Source organism: Lampetra fluviatilis, chromosome 36 (genome assembly GCF_964198595.1).
Source record: "Lampetra fluviatilis chromosome 36, kcLamFluv1.1, whole genome shotgun sequence".
NCBI lineage: Eukaryota > Metazoa > Chordata > Hyperoartia > Petromyzontiformes > Petromyzontidae > Lampetra > Lampetra fluviatilis.
This window is the reverse complement of record NC_136310.1, coordinates 9517195-9536673: the sequence shown is the minus strand read 5'-3', so window position 1 is coordinate 9536673 and position 19479 is coordinate 9517195. Positions and strand designations below refer to the sequence as shown.

The window sequence follows — 19479 nt, the reverse complement described above, 5'->3', positions numbered from 1 at the left end:
GAGTGGGTGTGAGTGAGTGTGAGTGGGTGTGAGTGGGTGTGCGTGGGTGTGAGTGTGAGTGGGTGTGAGTGGGTGTGAGTGAGTGTGAGTGGGTGTGCGTGGGTGTGAGTGTGAGTGGGTGTAAGTGAGTGTGAGTGGGTGTGAGTGGGTGTGAGTGGGTGTGAGTGAGTGTGAGTGGGTGTGAGTGTGAGTGGGTGTGAGTGAGTGTGAGTGGGTGTGAGTGAGTGTGAGTGGGTGTGAGTGTGAGTGGGTGTGCGTGGGTGTGAGTGTGAGTGAGTGTGAGTGAGTGTGAGTGGGTGTGAGTGTGAGTGGGTGTGAGTGTGAGTGGGTGTGCGTGGGTGTGAGTGTGAGTGAGTGTGAGTGAGTGTGAGTGGGTGTGAGTGAGTGTGAGTGGGTGTGAGTGTGAGTGGGTGTGCGTGGGTGTGAGTGTGAGTGAGTGTGAGTGAGTGTGAGTGGGTGTGAGTGTGAGTGGGTGTAAGTGAGTGTGAGTGGGTGTGAGTGAGTGTGAGTGGGTGTGAGTGTGAGTGGGTGTGAGTGAGTGTGAGTGGGTGTGAGTGTGAGTGGGTGTGAGTGTGAGTGTGAGTGGGTGTAAGTGAGTGTGAGTGGGTGTGAGTGGGTGTGAGTGTGAGTGAGTGTGAGTGGGTGTGAGTGAGTGTGAGTGGGTGTAAGTGAGTGTGAGTGGGTGTGAGTGGGTGTGAGTGTGAGTGAGTGTGAGTGGGTGTGAGTGAGTGTGAGTGGGTGTGAGTGTGAGTGGGTGTGAGTGGGTGTGAGTGTGAGTGAGTGTGAGTGAGTGTGAGTGGGTGTGAGTGGGTGTGAGTGTGAGTGAGTGTGAGTGAGTGTGAGTGGGTGTGAGTGGGTGTGAGTGGGTGTGAGTGAGTGTGAGTGAGTGTGAGTGAGTGTGAGTGGGTGTGCGTGGGTGTGAGTGTGAGTGGGTGTGAGTGTTAGCGCGCTGCGCTATGAACCCGGCGACACGAATTCGATTCCTGCTCACGGCCAACACCAGTGACGATTATCTGAACCGGTCCCGGGCCTCCCCTAGGTCGACTCAGCCTCAAATGAGTACCTGGTGCGGTGTGTAAACATCGCCACTGGGGAGACAAAGGCGGTCGGGCGTGGTGCTGGCCACCCACCCCCACGTGTGCCGTTCCGGCCTTCATAGGTGCTCGCTAACAGCACTTGCCCCAACAGTCTGTTAAAGGCTATACGGGGGTTCTTTGTTCTTTGTTTGTGGATGTGAGTGGGTGTGAGTGGGTGTGTGTGGGTGGGTGTGAGTGGGTGTGAGTGGGTGTGAGTGGGAGTGAGTGGGTGTTTGTGGGTGTGAGTGGGTGTGAGTGGGTGTTAGTGGGTGTGACTGGGTGTGAGTGGGTGTGAGTTGGTGTGAGTGGGAGTGAGATGATGAGTTGGTGTGAATAGGTATGCCCAGGTGTGTATGAATGCATAGGAGTAAGTTCGCACAGCCTTAGGTGTGGTGGTGGCGGTGATGATGGTGGCGGTGATGATGGTGGCGGTGATGATGGTGGCGATGATGGTGGTGGTGGTGGTGATGATGGTGGTGGTTGTGGCGGTGATGATGGTGGTGGTGATGATGGTGGTGACGATGGTGGTGATGATGGTGGTGCTGGTGGTGGCGGTGATGATGGTGGTGGTGGCGGTGATGATGGTGGTGGTGATGATGGTGGTGATGATGGTGGTGATGATGGTGGTGGTGGTTGTGGCGGTGATGATGGTGGTGGTGGCGGTGATGATGGTGATGATGGTGGTGATGATGGTGGTGATGATGGTGGTGGTGGTTGTGGCGGTGATGATGGTGGTGGTGGTGGCGGTGATGTTGGTGGTGATGATGGTGGTGGTGATGATGGTGATGATGGTGGTGGCGGTGATGATGATGGTGGTGGTGATGATGGTGGTGATGATGGTGGTGCTGGTGATAATGATGGTGGTGGTGGCGTTAATGATGGTGGTGGTGAGTGCGTCACTCACCACCACCACCGCCCACTCTCCTCCACCCCCCCCCGACCTCGCCACAAACAAAAGCGCGATCCAGGCACCCCCCCCCTTCCGCCCCCCACCGCCAACCCCCCAAAATTAATGACCCCCCCCCCCAATTAATTAATGACCGCGCGGTTGCGCAATCACAAAGGGGCGCGCGACAGGGGCCGAGATAGCGGCGCGTGCGTCACACCTGAGTGAGGGGTGGGGGGTGGGGGGTGGGGGGTGGGGGGGGGTATAAAGGGGGGGGGGGGCAAAAAGTCTCATCACCACAGTGGGGGGGGGGGGGGCGAGGGGGTGAGGGGGGGGGGGGGGCTCAGGTACCCGGGAGGGTGGCGGGGGGAGAAGAAGGGAGGGGTGAGGGTTGGGGAGTGGTGGGGGACGGTGGATGGGCTAAAAGTGGGGGGGAGGTGTGAGACACAAATAATGACGTCATGCACCCCCCCTCCCCCCTGACCCCACCCCCACCCTCCCTGACCTCCCCCCCACCCTGAACCCCCCCCCCCCCCCCCCCCCCCCGTGGCGCGCGCTCAGGTATAAAGGTGAGACGGTCGCGCGGGTCTCATCCAGAGCGCGCTCAGGAGCCCAGTCACCCCCCCCCACCACCACCCTACCGCTGACAAATTTCATTCTTCATTCCTTCATTCATTCCCTCTGCCGGCTACTCACTCCTTCCTCTCTCTGTCCCCCCATCTCGATCTCTCTGCAGCTCCTGTGTCGGTACTTTGAGTAACTCCCCGCCACCACCACCACCACCACCAACCACCACCAACCACCACCAACCACCCCCTAACGAACGCGCCCTCGCTGATCAGTCACTCATTAACGAGCTGACTAATCAACCGGAGCCCGCCACCGCCGCCACCGCCACCCCACCAGCCCCCCGCTGCTACTGCCGCCCTCCCAGCTCGCACACGATGCCCGCCATGCCCACCACGTGCGTGCTGCTCCTCTTCTCGCTCGGGGTCACGGCCCTGCTGCCCAGACCGCTGAGCGCGAGTCCGTTCCGCCGGCCCGCTGAGGGCTCCTCCCTGGCCGGGCTAGGAGGCCCTGGGGGCCCTGGAGGTGCCGGTCTCATCGACGATCGACTCCAGCAGCGAGTGGAGGCGGTGCTGACGCAGGTGAGAGAGGTTCACGGTGTGTGCGTGTGTGTGTGCCCGTGTGTGTGTACACACGCGTGTGTGTGTGTACGCGTGTGTGTTGTAACCGCGTGTGTGCGTGGACAAGGTACACGCATGTGTGTGTACAGGGTACAGGCGCATGTGTGTGAGTACAGGTTGCGCGTGTGTGTGTGTGTACACGCGTGTGTGTGTGTGTACGCGTGTGTGTGTACACGCATGTGTGTATAACCGTGTGTGTGTTGTAACCGCGTGTGTGTGAGTACAGGTTACGCGTGTGTGTCTGTGGTTACAGGATACAGGGGCGTGTGTGTGTGCACGCGTGTGTTTGTGTGTGTGTGTACAATATACACGTGTATATGTGTGTGTACACGCGTGTTTATGTATGTGTACAGGGTACGCGTGTGTATGTTTATAGGTTACATATACGTGTGTGTGTGTGTGTACAGGGTACAGGCGCGTGTTTGTGGACAGATGGCAACACCAGTGACGTATATCTGAACCGGCCCTGGACGTCCCCTAGGTTGACTTAGCCTCAAATGAGTCTCGGCATTGGGGAGACAAAGGCGGCCGTGCGTGGTGTTGGATACCCACTCCCCGCGTGTGCCGTGTCGGCCTTTCTCGGTGTCTGTTCAGGATTATAGGGAGAATCTTTGTCTTTATATGTATATGTAGGAGTGTACAGGAACACAGCTATACGTGTTTGTGTACACGTACTTGCAGGTACGTGTGTCAGTGTACAGGCAGGCCGGTATGTGTAGGTATCTATACAATTTCGATTTAAAGCTTTCGTGACTGCAGGGATTCATCTTCTTGGTTCTTTCGGTAAAGTCACGTAGAAGGGAAGTAATGAAACAATAAAAAATAAAACATAATAAAACAATTCTCTCGACGTTTCGACCACAACGCAAGCAGCCGTCCTCAGGTGAAAACCTGGTCTGTCGGGGAGACAGCGTCTGACTGCACACATTTCAGAGGCTGTCGCCTCGACAGACCTGGTTTTCACCTGAGGACGACTGCTTGCGTTGTGGCCGAAATGTCGTGAGAATTGTTTATTATGTTTCATTTTTATTATTTTATTACTTCCCTTCTACGTGACTTTACCGAAAGAACCAAGAAGATGTCTATACAACTTCATGTACACGTAGATGCTTGCTGGCGGAAGGGAGGGGTGGCGCAGTGGTTAGCGCATCGCGATACGAACCTGGCGACACGTGGGGTGGTGTCAGTGGCGGCGTGTGACGTCTCAACCGGGCCCGGACAACGCCCTTCACCAGGGTGGTGAAGTATGGTTAAACAAAACCCAATAACCGATGGACGCCTTCATCCAGCAGTGGAACGATAACAGGCCGTGAATACTTACAGACACGCACACACACACAGGCACGTACACAGAATACCACCCACGTACATACCAAGACAAAGATCCCCCGCGTAGCCTCAACAGACTTTTGGGGCAAGTGCTGTTAGCGAGCACCACTTATGAAGGCCGGCACGGCACACGAGGGGGTGGGTGGTCAGCACCACGCCCGGCCGCCTTTGTCTCCCTAGTGGCGATGTATTTTACACACCGCACCAGATGCTTATTTGAGGCTGAGTCAACCTAGTGAAGACCCAGGACCGGTTCAGATAATCGTCACCGGTGTTAGATCGCCGAGAGCGGGAATCGAACTCGTGGCCGTTTGTAGCGCAGCGCGCTAACCACTGCACCACCACTCCCGTCTCGCGCAGCGCTTTGAGCAAAATGAGCGCTGTCCGTGGTGCTGATATTCAACAAACCCAAGACAAAGATCCCCCGCATAGCCTTAACAGGCTGTTGGGGCAAGTGCTGTTAGCCAGCATCTATGAAGGCCGGCACGGCACACGAGGGGGTGGGTGGCCAGCACCGCGCCCGACCGCCTTTGTCTCCCCCAGTGACGATGTTTACACTCCGCACCAGCTACTCATTTGAGGCTGAGTCGACCTAGCACACACACACTGCAGCTCACCTGCATCACGGCACGTGGCGACACAAGTGACCATGCTTAATCCGTCACGTGCTCACATTAATTAGTGTCATTAGCGACTCCCCACTGAGCCCTCCCCCTTCCCCCGCGCCCCTCCCCCTTGATCTCCCGAACCCACACGCGCCTTTCACTGCCACGTGGTTGTCATGCAAAGTCACTTAATTAATTGTGCTAATTGCCTAACGTCTCCGTATGCTTCTCTCAACCACCCGCGGAGGCCGCGGTTCAAGTCTATCGAGATCACCCCGACGGTGGCGAGACACACAGGCAAACAAAGACAAAGGTCCCCCACGTGTAGCCTTGACAAGAGTGTTGGGGCAAGTGCCGTTGGCGAGTAGCACCTATGAGAGCCGGCATGTGTACACGCTCACATCCTCATACACACAGCGACATGCCCACAGACAGACAGATACACACAGATACACACAGATACACACAGATACACACAGATACACGCAAATACACACAGAGACACACAGATATACACAGATACACACAGACACACACAGCGACATGCACACAGATACACACAGACTCATGAGCATAGGTATATACGCACAGAAACCAAACAGACACAACTCCCCCCGTTTAGCCTTAGCAGACTGTTGGGGCAAAGTGCTGTTAGCGAGCACCTATGAAGGCCGGCACGGTACACGAGGGGGTTTGGTAGGCCAGCACCACGCCCGGACGCCTTTGTCTCCCCAGTGGCGATGTTTACACACCGCGCCAGGTACTCATTTGAGGCTGAGTAGACCTAGGGGAGGCCAAGGACCGGTTCAGATAATCGTCACCGGTGTTGGCGGCCGTGAGCGGGAATCGAACTCGGGTCCCCGGGATTCGTAGCGAAGCGCCCTAACTCGCTACTACACACTCACTCGCCCAGAGGCGGTCACTTACAACAACCCACTTGCTGTACCGCCAGCCGAGAAGACGAACTTACCCCACCCATCCTAGCGGCTCAGCCTCCACCCCTATCGTTCAGCAGTCGCGTGGCCCTAAGATTCATCACAATGCCTCCCTCCCCTCCCCCCCCCCAAAAAAAAAAATAGCCGCTCGCTGTCTTTGTTCAGTGATTCTGTAACTCAACGGTGCAGTGGTGGTGGTGGTGGTGCTGTGATCCGTGTGAAAATCATCTGCCCCAGCTAAGTCACGCTACGGGAAAAAAATCATCATCTGGGCACCACGGTGGCTAGGAGATTTTAACTACCTCGCCTGATATAAAGGAGGTCGTGGGTCGATACTGACCCTGACGCCTGCTGCTGTTTATTTGGAGTTTGCGTGTCTCTCTCTCTCTCTGTCCGTGGTCGCGTGGATTTTTCTCCGGGTTCTCTGTTTTTTCCCTCCACATTTAGAATCAACAACATCACGCGTTTAGAGAGTTCGGCTGATGATAAACCACTTCGTTGAGCTATCAATTGTGGCCAAGTCGCTTCTGCAAAAGAGCAATACAGCTCAGTGTGCCTTAGCTGATAAAATCAAAATGGTTAGTTAATCTATCAGTGATTTGTCTTGACGCGATATTGGCAATACTTCGTCTGACATTGCAGCTGTTTTTGTGTGCTGGTGTCTACTTGCTTCGTTGCTGTAACTTTATTTTACGTATTTCGCTTTGTCATTTCTCGCGAATAAGACTCTTATCTTGGTCTCTTGAGTCATATATTTGCTCACCCATCCAGTCACCCACTCGCTCACCAACTCTACCATTCACTCATCCACTAATGAATCCACTGGCTCACTCACCCACCCACTCACCCACTCATCCATTCACTCTTTCACCCACTCACTCCCCCACCCATCCACTCACTCACCCACCCACCCACTCACTCACCCACTCACTCACCCACCCATCCACCCACTCACCCACCCACTCACTCACTCACTCACCCACCCACCCACTCACTCACTCACCCACTCACTCACCCACCCACTCATCCACCCACTCATGCAACCCAACGAGGCCACACGAGTTAAATTCCCGCTCACGACCAGCATATTATTCCGTACCTGTGTGGCGTGTAAACATCGCCACTGGGGAGACAAAGGTGGTCGCGCGTGGTCCGTATCCACTTACCCTAGCAGCACTTGCCCCAACATTCTGTTAAGCCTATACGGGGTGGGGATCTTTGCCTTTGTGTCTGTCTCGCAGGAGCTGAGCCGGGAGGAGCGGGCTCTGGTGGGGCGACTTCTCGCGGAGCTGGCAGCGGGGGGCGCGGGGCTCGGGGGGGCCCTGCCCCCCCTGGGATGGGGTCCCGGCAGCAGCAGCAGCAGCGATGAGGAGGGGGGTGAGGAGGGGGAGGGGGCGGGGGGTGACGGGGGGAGGGGTGAGCGGGCGCTCTCGGCCCGCGTGAGGAAGGCCGGCTGCAAGAACTTCTTCTGGAAGACGTTCACCTCATGTTAACGCATTTATACACACATACACACACACAGTGACACACACACACACATACACACACACAGTGACACACACACACATACACACACACACAGTGCACACACACACACAGTGACACATACACAGTGATACACACACACAGTGACACACACACACAGTGACACATACACACAGTGACACACACACACAGTGACACACACACACAGTGACACATACACACACACAGTGACACACACGCACACACAGTGACACACACACAGTGATACACACACAGTGATACATACACACAGTGACACACACAGTGACACACACAGTGACACATACACACACACAGTGACACTCACACACACAGTGATACACACAGTGACACACACACACAGTGACACACACACACACAGTGATACACACACACACAGTGACACACACACACAGTGACACACACACAGTGACACACACAGTGACACACACACAGTGACACACACACAGTGATACACACAGTGACACACACACACAGTGACACACACACACAGTGACACACACAGTGACACACACACACAGTGACACACACACACAGTGACACACACACACACAGTGACACACACACACAGTGACACACACAGTGATACACACACACAGTGACACACACACAGTGACACACACACACAGTGATACACACACAGTGACACATACACAGTGACACACACAGTGACACATACACACAGTGATACACACAGTGACACACACAGTGACACACACGCACACACTGTGACACACACACACAGTGACACACACACACAGTGATACATACACACAGTGACACACACAGTGACACACACAGTGACACATACATACACAGTGACACATACACACAGTGGCACACACACAGTGACACACACACAGTGATACATACACACAGTGATACATACACACAGTGATACACACAGTGACACACACAGTGACACACACGCACACACAGTGACACACACACACTGTGACACACACACACAGTGATACATACACACAGTGACACACACAGTGACACACACAGTGACACATACATACACAGTGACACATACACACAGTGACACACACACAGTGACACACACACAGTGACACACACACACAATGACACATACACACACAGTGACACACACACAGTGATACATACACACAGTGACACACACAGTGACACACACAGTGACACATACATACACAGTGACACATACACACAGTGGCACACACACAGTGACACACACACACAGTGACACACACACACAGTGATACATACACACAGTGACACATACACACAGTGACACACACAGTGACACACACAGTGACACATACATACACAGTGACACATACACAGTGACACATACACACAGTGACACACACAGTGACACACACAGTGACACATACATACACAGTGACACATACACACAGTGGCACACACACTGTGACACACACACACAGTGACACACACACAGTGACACATACACACAGTGACACACACAGTGACACACACAGTGACACATACATACACAGTGACACATACACACAGTGGCACACACACTGTGACACACACACACAGTGACACACACACACAGTGATACATACACACAGTGACACACACAGTGACACACACAGTGACACATACATACACAGTGACACATACACACAGTGGCACACACACAGTGACACACACACAGTGATACATACACACAGTGATACATACACACACAGTGACACACACAGTGACACACACAGTGACACATACATACACAGTGACACATACACACAGTGACACACACACAGTGACACACACACAGTGACACACACACACAATGACACATACACACACAGTGACACACACACAGTGATACATACACACAGTGACACACACACACAGTGACACATACATACACAGTGACACATACACACAGTGATACATACACACAGTGACACACACACAATGACACATACACACACAGTGACACATACACACACAGTGACACATACACACAGTGACACATACACACGCAGATACGTACACATAGATATATCTGCATATATAGTGATACATAAACACAGTTAAATATACGCACAGATAGTAATACATACACAGTGACACACACAGTGGTACATGCACACACACATACAAAAACAAAGATACACACATCCACACAATTATACATACAGACAGACAGAGATACACATAGCGACACATACACACAATGATATAAACATACGCATAGTGATACATACATAAACACAAAGAGATACAAAAACCCATTGACACATACAAACGGTGATAGATGCACACACAGTAATATAATACATTGACATAGTACATATACGTGTATACATACATATACGTGCATACTATGCATAGGTACAGGGATACAACACAGGTACACGCGTGTATACACACACACGCACGTGCTTATAGATACACGCGCATCCATGCACACACTTACATACACACCCCACGGATACACACACAACGCACACAGATACACACACAGCACACACAGATGCACACAACACACACATACGCAACTTACATATACCGTACGCACACAACGCAGATACATACACAGCACACGCAGACACACACAACACACACAGACACACACAAGACAAAAACACATCACAGATACACACACAACACACACAGACACACACAAGACAAAACACATCACAGATACACACACAACACACACAGACACACACAAGACAAAAGCACATCACAGATACACACACAACACACACAGACACACACAAGACAAAAACACATCACAGATACACACACAACACACACAGACACACACAAGACAAAAACACATCACAGATACACACACAACACACACAGACACACACAAGACAAAAACACATCACAGATACACACACAACACACACAGACACACACACGACAAAAACACATCACAGATACACACACAACACACACAGACACACACAACACACGCATACATATACCGTACGTATACAACGCAGATACACACACAATGACACATACACACACAGTGACACATACACACACAGTGACACATACACACACACACACACACGACACGCATACCTGTTCACCTGTCACTCACAGGGGTCCCCTATTTATACCCCGCCCCCCCCCCCCCCCCCGTGACTCCTCCCCCCCATCCTCCCCTCCCCCCGGAGTTCGGTCACGGCCCCCCCCGGCCAATCACCGCCAAGTAACCTCTCAATTAGCGATCGAGTCGCTTGAGCGGCTGATTCAGTTGAAGGCCTTCGATTGAATCGACCCGATTGGCCGTTGCGACCAAACGCAGCCGCGTCCCACGAGCGTCGCCCGCTGTCGCAATCGATCAAAATCAATAATCGGTGTCCAACGGGCCCTCTGTCATCACCATCATCATCACCGCCACCGCCAGCCCCCCAGTGGCAGCTGCCCCTGTGCGGCACAGCGACAGCTGCGAGCGAGGGTCGCGCTGCAAGCGTCCACACGGAGTTGATTCGCGGAGGAAATAAATGTCAAAATCAGCCGACAAAGAATGAATTCCTGAGCCAAGCCCCGTCGACTCCCAACGCGAATCCTGACAGCCTCCCCCCCTCCCACCCCCCTTACGACCCTTGACCTACTGCTGACCCTTCCTTTGACCTTTGACCCTACCCATGGCCCTACCACTGACCCAACTCCGGACCATACCGCTCACCGTACCCCTGACCCTACCCCTGACCTTACCTCTATCCCTGACCCCTGACCCTACCCTGACCCTAGCCCTGACCCTACCCTGACCCCTGACCCTACCCTGACCCTACCCCTGACCCTACCCTGACCCCGTTCTCGTCGTGTCACCGCGTTGTATAATTGTGTGTTTCTGGGTTTTTTGAGCTTTGCTATGATAAACAACAACAACAACCACAACAACCATCACCACCACAAACCACCAAAGCAACAACAGCAGCAGCAGTGCCCACGGTGTGAATGGGGCGGCCACGTGTCCGGGTGTGGTCGCGAAACGTTCCGGAATAAAACGGCGAAGCATTCTCCCGGAGTGGCGCGTGTGTCTTCTTACCGTCGAGTGGGGAGCGGTGGCGCAGTGGTTAGCGCCGCGGCCCACCCGAGTTCGATTCCCGCTCACGGCCACCAATACCGGTGACGATTATCTGAACCGGTCCTGGGCCTCTCCCCTAGGTCGACTCAGCCTCAAATGAGTACCTGGTGTGATGTGTGGGCCTCCTGCCACGCGTGGTGTGAACGTGCCGGCCTTCGTAGCTACTGCTCGCTAACAGCACTTGCCCCAACAGTCTGATAAAGGCTATTCGGGGGATCTTTGTCTTTCGTCATTATGATCATGATAATCATCATCACCTCCATCACCACATCCATCCTCCTCCATCACCACGACTGGAAATCTGTGAAAAACTAGTTTTAAGGCAGATCGGATTTCTCCAGTTTTCAAAAAATAAAGATTCTAAATTCTTACAGCATCGTACCCAAACACGCGTGCCATTTCAGGCTGAGTCGACCTACGGGAAGTCGGGTAAAATTAGACGCACGAGTCAAGGTAAAAGTGGGAGTTCAATAATCGTGACTCGGGTGGATCTCAACCACGCCCGGCCGCCTTTGTCTCCCCAGTGAAGAGAAGATGCTCACGTACAGAATCTGAATCTTTATTTTAGTCGGGAGGAGGAATCCGATGAGCTATGAAGCTCTTGATTTTGTCACAGATTGTCCAGCAGGGGCACGTGGTCAGAAAGTTACAACAACACGAACGATACAACAACACAAGGTTCGGAGTGCAAAGTTGAGAGAGAGAGAGAGAAAGTAAGCAAATCTACTCAAAAAATGAATGCATGCAGTGTGCGTAAAACACACACACACACACACAAGTACAAATTGCATCACTCCGTGAATTCCCACCGATTCTTTCAACGCCAAATGCAAGCTTGGGCAAGGCAGCAAGACAACAACAACACAGACCACAGCAAGACAACAACAACAACAACTGTCCCAGACCACAGCAAGACAACAACAACAACACAGACCACAGCAAGACAACAACAAGAACAGTTCCAGACCACAGCAACAACAACATCATCACGTTGGCAAGCGTGGCTGCGCCGAGCCGCTAATCTTTCTGCTTCGGGATTTCTGTGTTTGTTTGGGGAAGATTTTACGATGTTAAGTGGAGGAAACGAAGTCGTTCCAAAGTGAAAAAAAAAACCACACCCACCCACACCCACGTGGTGCTGCAATGTCTAAATGGCCTTGCCGATTTTCCCCCAAATTATTGTGCTTGGGATAGTCTAAGGGCCATTCGACTGACGCCTTTAGGCTTCCTGGGGTTTACGCACCGCACCGGGTACCCATTAAAGGCTGAACCGACCTAGGGGAGACCCAGGACCCGTCCAGGTATTCGCCGCTGATGTAGGCCCTGAGCGCGAATGGAACTGATGTCTACGGGTTCATAGCACAGTGCGCTAACCACTACACCACCACTCCCCACACACAGACAAAGATCGCCCGTGTAGCCTTAACAGACTGTTGGGGCAAGTGCTGTTAGCGAGCACCTATGAAGGCCGGCACGGCACACGAGGGGATAGGAAGCCAGCACCACGCCCGGCCGCCTTTGTCTCCCCAGGGCTGAAGATATTTACGCACTGCACCAGGTACTCATTTAGAGCTGAGTCGACCTAGAGGAGGCCCAGGACATTCAGACACGACGTGTTACTGACATCAGCCGTGTCCTGGAATCAAACCCAGGTGTGAGCACAACCAGAGCTCTGCGTACAAATCAGAACCACCTGAACAACCACCACAACCACCTCAACAACCACCACAACCACCTCAACCACCTCAACAACCACCACAACCACCTCAACCACCTCAACAACCACCACAACCACCTCAACAACCACCACAACCACCTCAACCACCTCAACAACCACCACAACCACCTCAACCACCTCAACAACCACCACAACCACCTCAACAACCACCACAACCACCTCAACAACCACCACAACCACCTCAACAACCACCATAACCACCACAACCACCTCAACAACCACCATGACCACCTCAACCGCCACTACCACAACCACCATTAATTCTTCAACCATCACCACAACCACCACAACCACCTCAACCACCTCTTCAACCACCACAACCACCACCGCAACCACCACAACCACCTCAACAACCACCACAACCACCTCTTCAACCACCACAACCACCACCGCAACCACCACCACCAGAGCGCATCACAAACACTACATCCGCCATCAAAACCACCACAACCACCACCCCAACCACCACCATAACCACAACCACCACAACCACCATCAAAGCCACCACAACCACCACCATAACCACAATCACCTCCCATCCGCAGCCGCCACAACGGGAAGGAGAGAGGGGGGGGGGGTCCAGACCCCCTATTGCCCCCCCCCACTCCACCCCCCCCTCCCTTGTGTCGCTATCACAGGCACTGAAATCAGAAGCGAAATGGGGGTCACGGGGGCGGGGAGGGGAGGGGGAGGGTGGTAGCTGTGGGGGTGAGCTTGGAGCCTGTCCCGCTCTGCGTGACACGGTCCGCCTTTGTATCTCCCCCCCCCCGTGATGATGGTCGCGACGTGAGGTCCGGGTGTGTGACACAGCAGTGTCTGCAACTCGCAGACCTCGGATAGGGGTCACCGTATGATCAGAGCCAGGGGTCACGGAACGTGATGGACATTTATCCGCTAACTCGTACAACATACACACACTCACACACACTCATACACTCATACATACACACACTCACACACACACACTCACACACTCATACACTCATACATACACACACTCACACACACACACTCATACACTACACACTCATACACTCATACACTCATGCATACACACACTCACACACACACACTCATACACTACACACACACACTCATACACTACACACACACACTCATACACTACACATACACTCACATTCATACACTACACACACTCATACACACACTCACACACACTCACTCATACATACACACTCATACACTCATACACTACACACACACACTCACACACATACATACACATTCATACACTACACACACTGCACACACTCACACACACTACATACACACTCATACATACACACCCATACACTACACACACACTCATACACACTACACACACACACTCATACACAACACACACTCACACACACACACTCATACATACACACTCATACACTCATACACTACACACACACACTCATAGACTACACACACTACACAATTCACAGACTACACACACTACAAACACTACACACACTCACACACTACACACACTCATACACTCATACACTACACACACTAGACACACTACACTCACTCATACACTACACACACACACTCACACACTACACACACACACTCACACACTACACACACTCATACACTACACACACTACACACACTACACTCACTCATACACTACACACACACACTCACACACTACACACACACTCATACACTACACTCACTCATACACTACACACACACTCACACACTACACACACTCATACACTACACACACTCACACACACTCATACATACACACACACTCACACACACACACACACACTCATACATACACACTCATACACTCATACACTACACACACACTCATACACTACACATACTACACACACTCATACACTACACACACACTCATACATACACTCACTCATACACTACACACACACATACACTACACACTCACTCATACACTACACACACACATACATACACTCACACACACACACACTACACACTCACACTCATACACTACACACACACACACTCATACACACACAGACACACACTACACACACTCATACACTGCACACACTCACACACTACACACACTCATACACTACACACATTCACACACACTACACACACTCATACACTACACACACACACACTACACACACACACTACACACACACACACTCATACACTACACACACTCATACACTACACACACTCACACACACTACACACACTCACACACACTACACACACACTACACAAACACACACACTCATACACTACACACACTCACACACTACACACACACACACTCATACACTACACACACTACCCACACTACACACACACACTCATACACTACAGACACACACTCATACACTACACACACACTACACACACTCATAAACTACACTCATACACTACACACACTCATACACTACACACACACTCATACACTACACACACTACACACACACACTACACATACTACACACACACACACGCACTCATACACTACACACACTCATACACACTACACACACGCACTCATACACTACACACACACTCATACACTACACACACTCATACACTACACACACACCTTCATACACAGTCACACACACACACTCATACACTACACACACTCATACACTACACACACACACTCATACACTACACACACACTCATACACTACACACACTCATACACTACACACACACCTTCATACACAGTCACACACACACACTCATACACTACACACACACTCATACACTACACACACTACCCACACTACACACACACACTCATACACTACAGACACACACTCATACACTACACACACACTACACACACTCATAAACTACACTCATACACTACACACACTCATACACTACACACACACTCATACACTACACACACTACACACACACACATACACACTACACACGCACTCATACACTACACACACTCATACACACTACACACACACACTCATACACTACACACACACACTCATACACTACACATACATCACACACACACTCATACACTACACATACATTACACACACACTCATACACTACTCACACACACACACTCATACACTCATACACTACACACACACTCACAGACTACACACACACTACACACACTCACACACTACACACCCACACTCATTGTGTGGAAATTTCTAGCAGCCAAAGACTCTAAACGCGTGACGTTGGTTCGAAATGTGGAGGGGAAACCGGGAGGGCCCGAAGAAAAATCTACGCGACCACGGGGAGAGAGAAACACCCCAAACTCCAAATATACAGCAGCAGCAGACGTCAGGGTCGGGATCGAACCCACTACCTCTTGTGTACCAGGCGAGGTCGTTAACATCTCCTAGCCACCATGATGATGATGAGAGACACGCAAACTCCAAATATACAGCAGCAGGCGTCAGAGTCGGGATCGAACCCACGACCTCCTGCACACCAGGCGAGGTCGTTAACATCTCCTAGCCACCATGATGATGATGAGAGACACGCAAACTCCAAATATACAGCAGCAGGCGTCAGAGTCGGGATCGAACCCACGACCTCCTGCACACCAGGCGAGGTAGTTAACATCTCCTAGCCACCGTGATGATGATGAGAGACACGCAAACTCCAAATATACAGCAGCAGGCGTCAGAGTCGGGATCGAACCCACGACCTCCTGCACACCAGGCGAGGTAGTTAACATCTCCTAGCCACCATGATGATGATGAGAGACACGCAAACTCCAAATATACAGCAGCAACAGGCGTCAGGGTCGGGATCGAACCCACGACCTCCTGCACACCAGGCGAGGTCGTTAACATCTCCTAGCCACCATGATGATGATGAGAGAGAGACACGCAAACTCCAAATATACAGCAGCAACAGGCGTCAGGGTCGAGATCGAAACTACGACCTCCTGCACACCAGGCGAGGTAGTTAACATCTCCTAGCCACCTGGGCGACCGCCTCTCCCCCCTCCTCCCCCTCCAGACTCTCCGTGACCCCGAGAAGGGAGTTCATTATCTGGCGCTTCTCTCGGTAGAGGCCGCGGTCAAGACCCTGAACACACGCAGAGTGACCCCCCCCCTCGCCCCCCCCTCGCCCCCCCCCTCGCCCCCCCCTCGCCCCCCCCCCTCGCCCCCCCCCTCGCCCCCCCTCGCCCCCCCCCCTCGCCCCCCCCTCGCCCCCCCCTAGCCCCCCCCCCGCCACCCTCCCCCCAGCGTGATGGTCTCGCAGAGACCGTGACAACAACGCTGAGAGATGACGGCGCTGTGTAGTGTGGATGTAGTGTGTGTGTGGTGTGTGTGTAGTGTGTGTAGTGTGTGTGTAGTGTGGATGTAGTGTGTGTGTGGTGTGTGTGTGTGGTGTGTGTGTAGTGTGTGTAGTGTGGATGTAGTGTGTGTGTGGTGTGTGTGTAGTGTGTGTGTAGTGTGGATGTAGTGTGTGTGTGGTGTGTGTGTAGTGTGTGTGTAGTGTGGATGTAGTGTGTGTGTGGTGTGTGTGTAGTGTGTGTGTAGTGTGTGTGTAGTGTGTGTGTGGTGTGTGTGGTGTGTGTGTGGTGTGTATAGTGTGTTTGTGGTGTGTGTGTGTGGTGTGTGTGTGGTGTGTGTAGTGTGTGTGTGGTGTGTGTAGTGTGTGTGTGGTGTGTGTAGTAGTGTGTGTAGTGTGTGTGTAGTAGTTTGTGTAGTGTTTGGTGTGTGTAGTAGTGTGTATGTGTAGTGTGTGTGTAGTGTGTGTGTAGTGTGTGTGTGTGTGTATTGTGTGTGTAGTGTGTGTAGTGTGTGTGTAGTGTGTGTGTGTGTGTAGTGTGGGTAGTGTGTGTAGTGTGTGTAGTGTGTGTGTGTATTTGTGTGTGTAGTGTGTGTGTGTAGTGTGTGTGTAGTGGGTAGTGTGTGTGTAGTGTGTGTGTGTAGTGTGTGTAGTGTGTGTGTGTAGTGTGTGTGTGTGTAGTGTGTGTGTAGTGTGTGTAGTGTGTGTGTGTAGTTGTGTGTGTAGTGTGTGTGTGTAGTGTGTGTGTAGTGTGTAGTGTGTGTGTAGTGTGTGTGTGTGTGTAGTGTGTGTGTAGTGTGTGTGTGTAGTGTGTGTAGTGTGTGTGTGTAGTGTGTGTGTGTAGTGTGTGTGTAGTGTGTAATGTGTGTGTGTAGTGTGTGTGTGTAGTGTGTGTAGTGTGTGTGTGTAGTGTGTGTGTGTGTGGTGTGTGTAGTATGTGTGTAGTGTGTGTGTGTGTAGTGTGTGTGTGTAGTGTGTGTAGTGTGTGTGTGTGTGTGTAGTGTGTGTAGTGTGTGTAGTGTGTGTGTGTAATGTGTGTGTGTGTGTAGTGTGTGTGGTGTGTGTAGTGTGTGTGTGTAGTGTGTGTAGTGTGTAGTGTGTGTAGTGTGTAGTGTGTGTAGTGTGTGTAGTGTGTGTGTAGTGTGTGTGGTGTGTGTAGTGTGTGTGTGTAGTGTGTGTGTGTAGTGTGTGTGTGTGTAGTGTGTGTAGTGTGTGTGTGTAGTGTGTGTGTGTGTAGTGTGTGTGGTGTGTGTAGTGTATGTGTGTAGTGTGTGTGTGTAGTGTGTGTGTGTGTAGTGTGTGTGGTGTGTGTGGTGTGTGTGTGTAGTGTGTGTGTGTAGTGTGTGTGGTGTGTGTAGTGTGTGTGTTTGTGTAGTGTGTGTGTAGTGTGTGTGTGTAGTGTGTGTGTGTAGTGTGTGTGTGTGTGTGTAGTGTGTGTAGTGTGTGTAGTGTGTGTGGTGTGTGTGTGTGTGGTGTGTGTGTAGTGTGTGTGTGTGTGTAGTGTGTGTGTAGTGTGTGTGTAGTGTGTGTGTGTGTGTGTAGTGTGCGTAGTGTGGATGTAGTGTGTGTGTGTGTAGTGTGTGTGTGTGTGTAGTGTGTGTGTAGTGTGTGTGTGTAGTGTGTGTGGTGTGTGTAGTGTGTGTGTGTAGTGTGTGTGTGTAGTGTGTGTGTGTGTAGTGTGTGTGGTGTGTGTAGTTTGTGTGTGTGTAGTGTGTGTAGTGTGTAGTGTGTGTAGTGTGTGTAGTGTGTGTGGTGTGTGTAGTGTGTTTGTGTAGTGTGTGTGTGTGTGTGTAGTGTGTGTGTGTAGTGTGTGTGTGTGTAGTGTGTGTGGTGTGTGTAGTGTATGTGT

At 51.9% G+C, this 19479-nt stretch overlaps 1 protein-coding gene across 1 annotated transcript; it reads left to right on the top strand.

The window, feature by feature from the left end:
• The first annotated feature begins 2626 nt into the window (after window positions 1-2626).
• On the top strand, window positions 2627-7511 carry LOC144945132 (uncharacterized). Its single transcript, XM_078873418.1, has 2 exons — window positions 2627-3110; window positions 7260-7511. Exons 1-2 carry the CDS (start codon window positions 2907-2909, stop codon window positions 7509-7511), a joined length of 456 nt encoding a protein of 151 aa, XP_078729544.1. The 5' UTR covers window positions 2627-2906.
• The last annotated feature ends 11968 nt before the right edge of the window (window positions 7512-19479 follow it).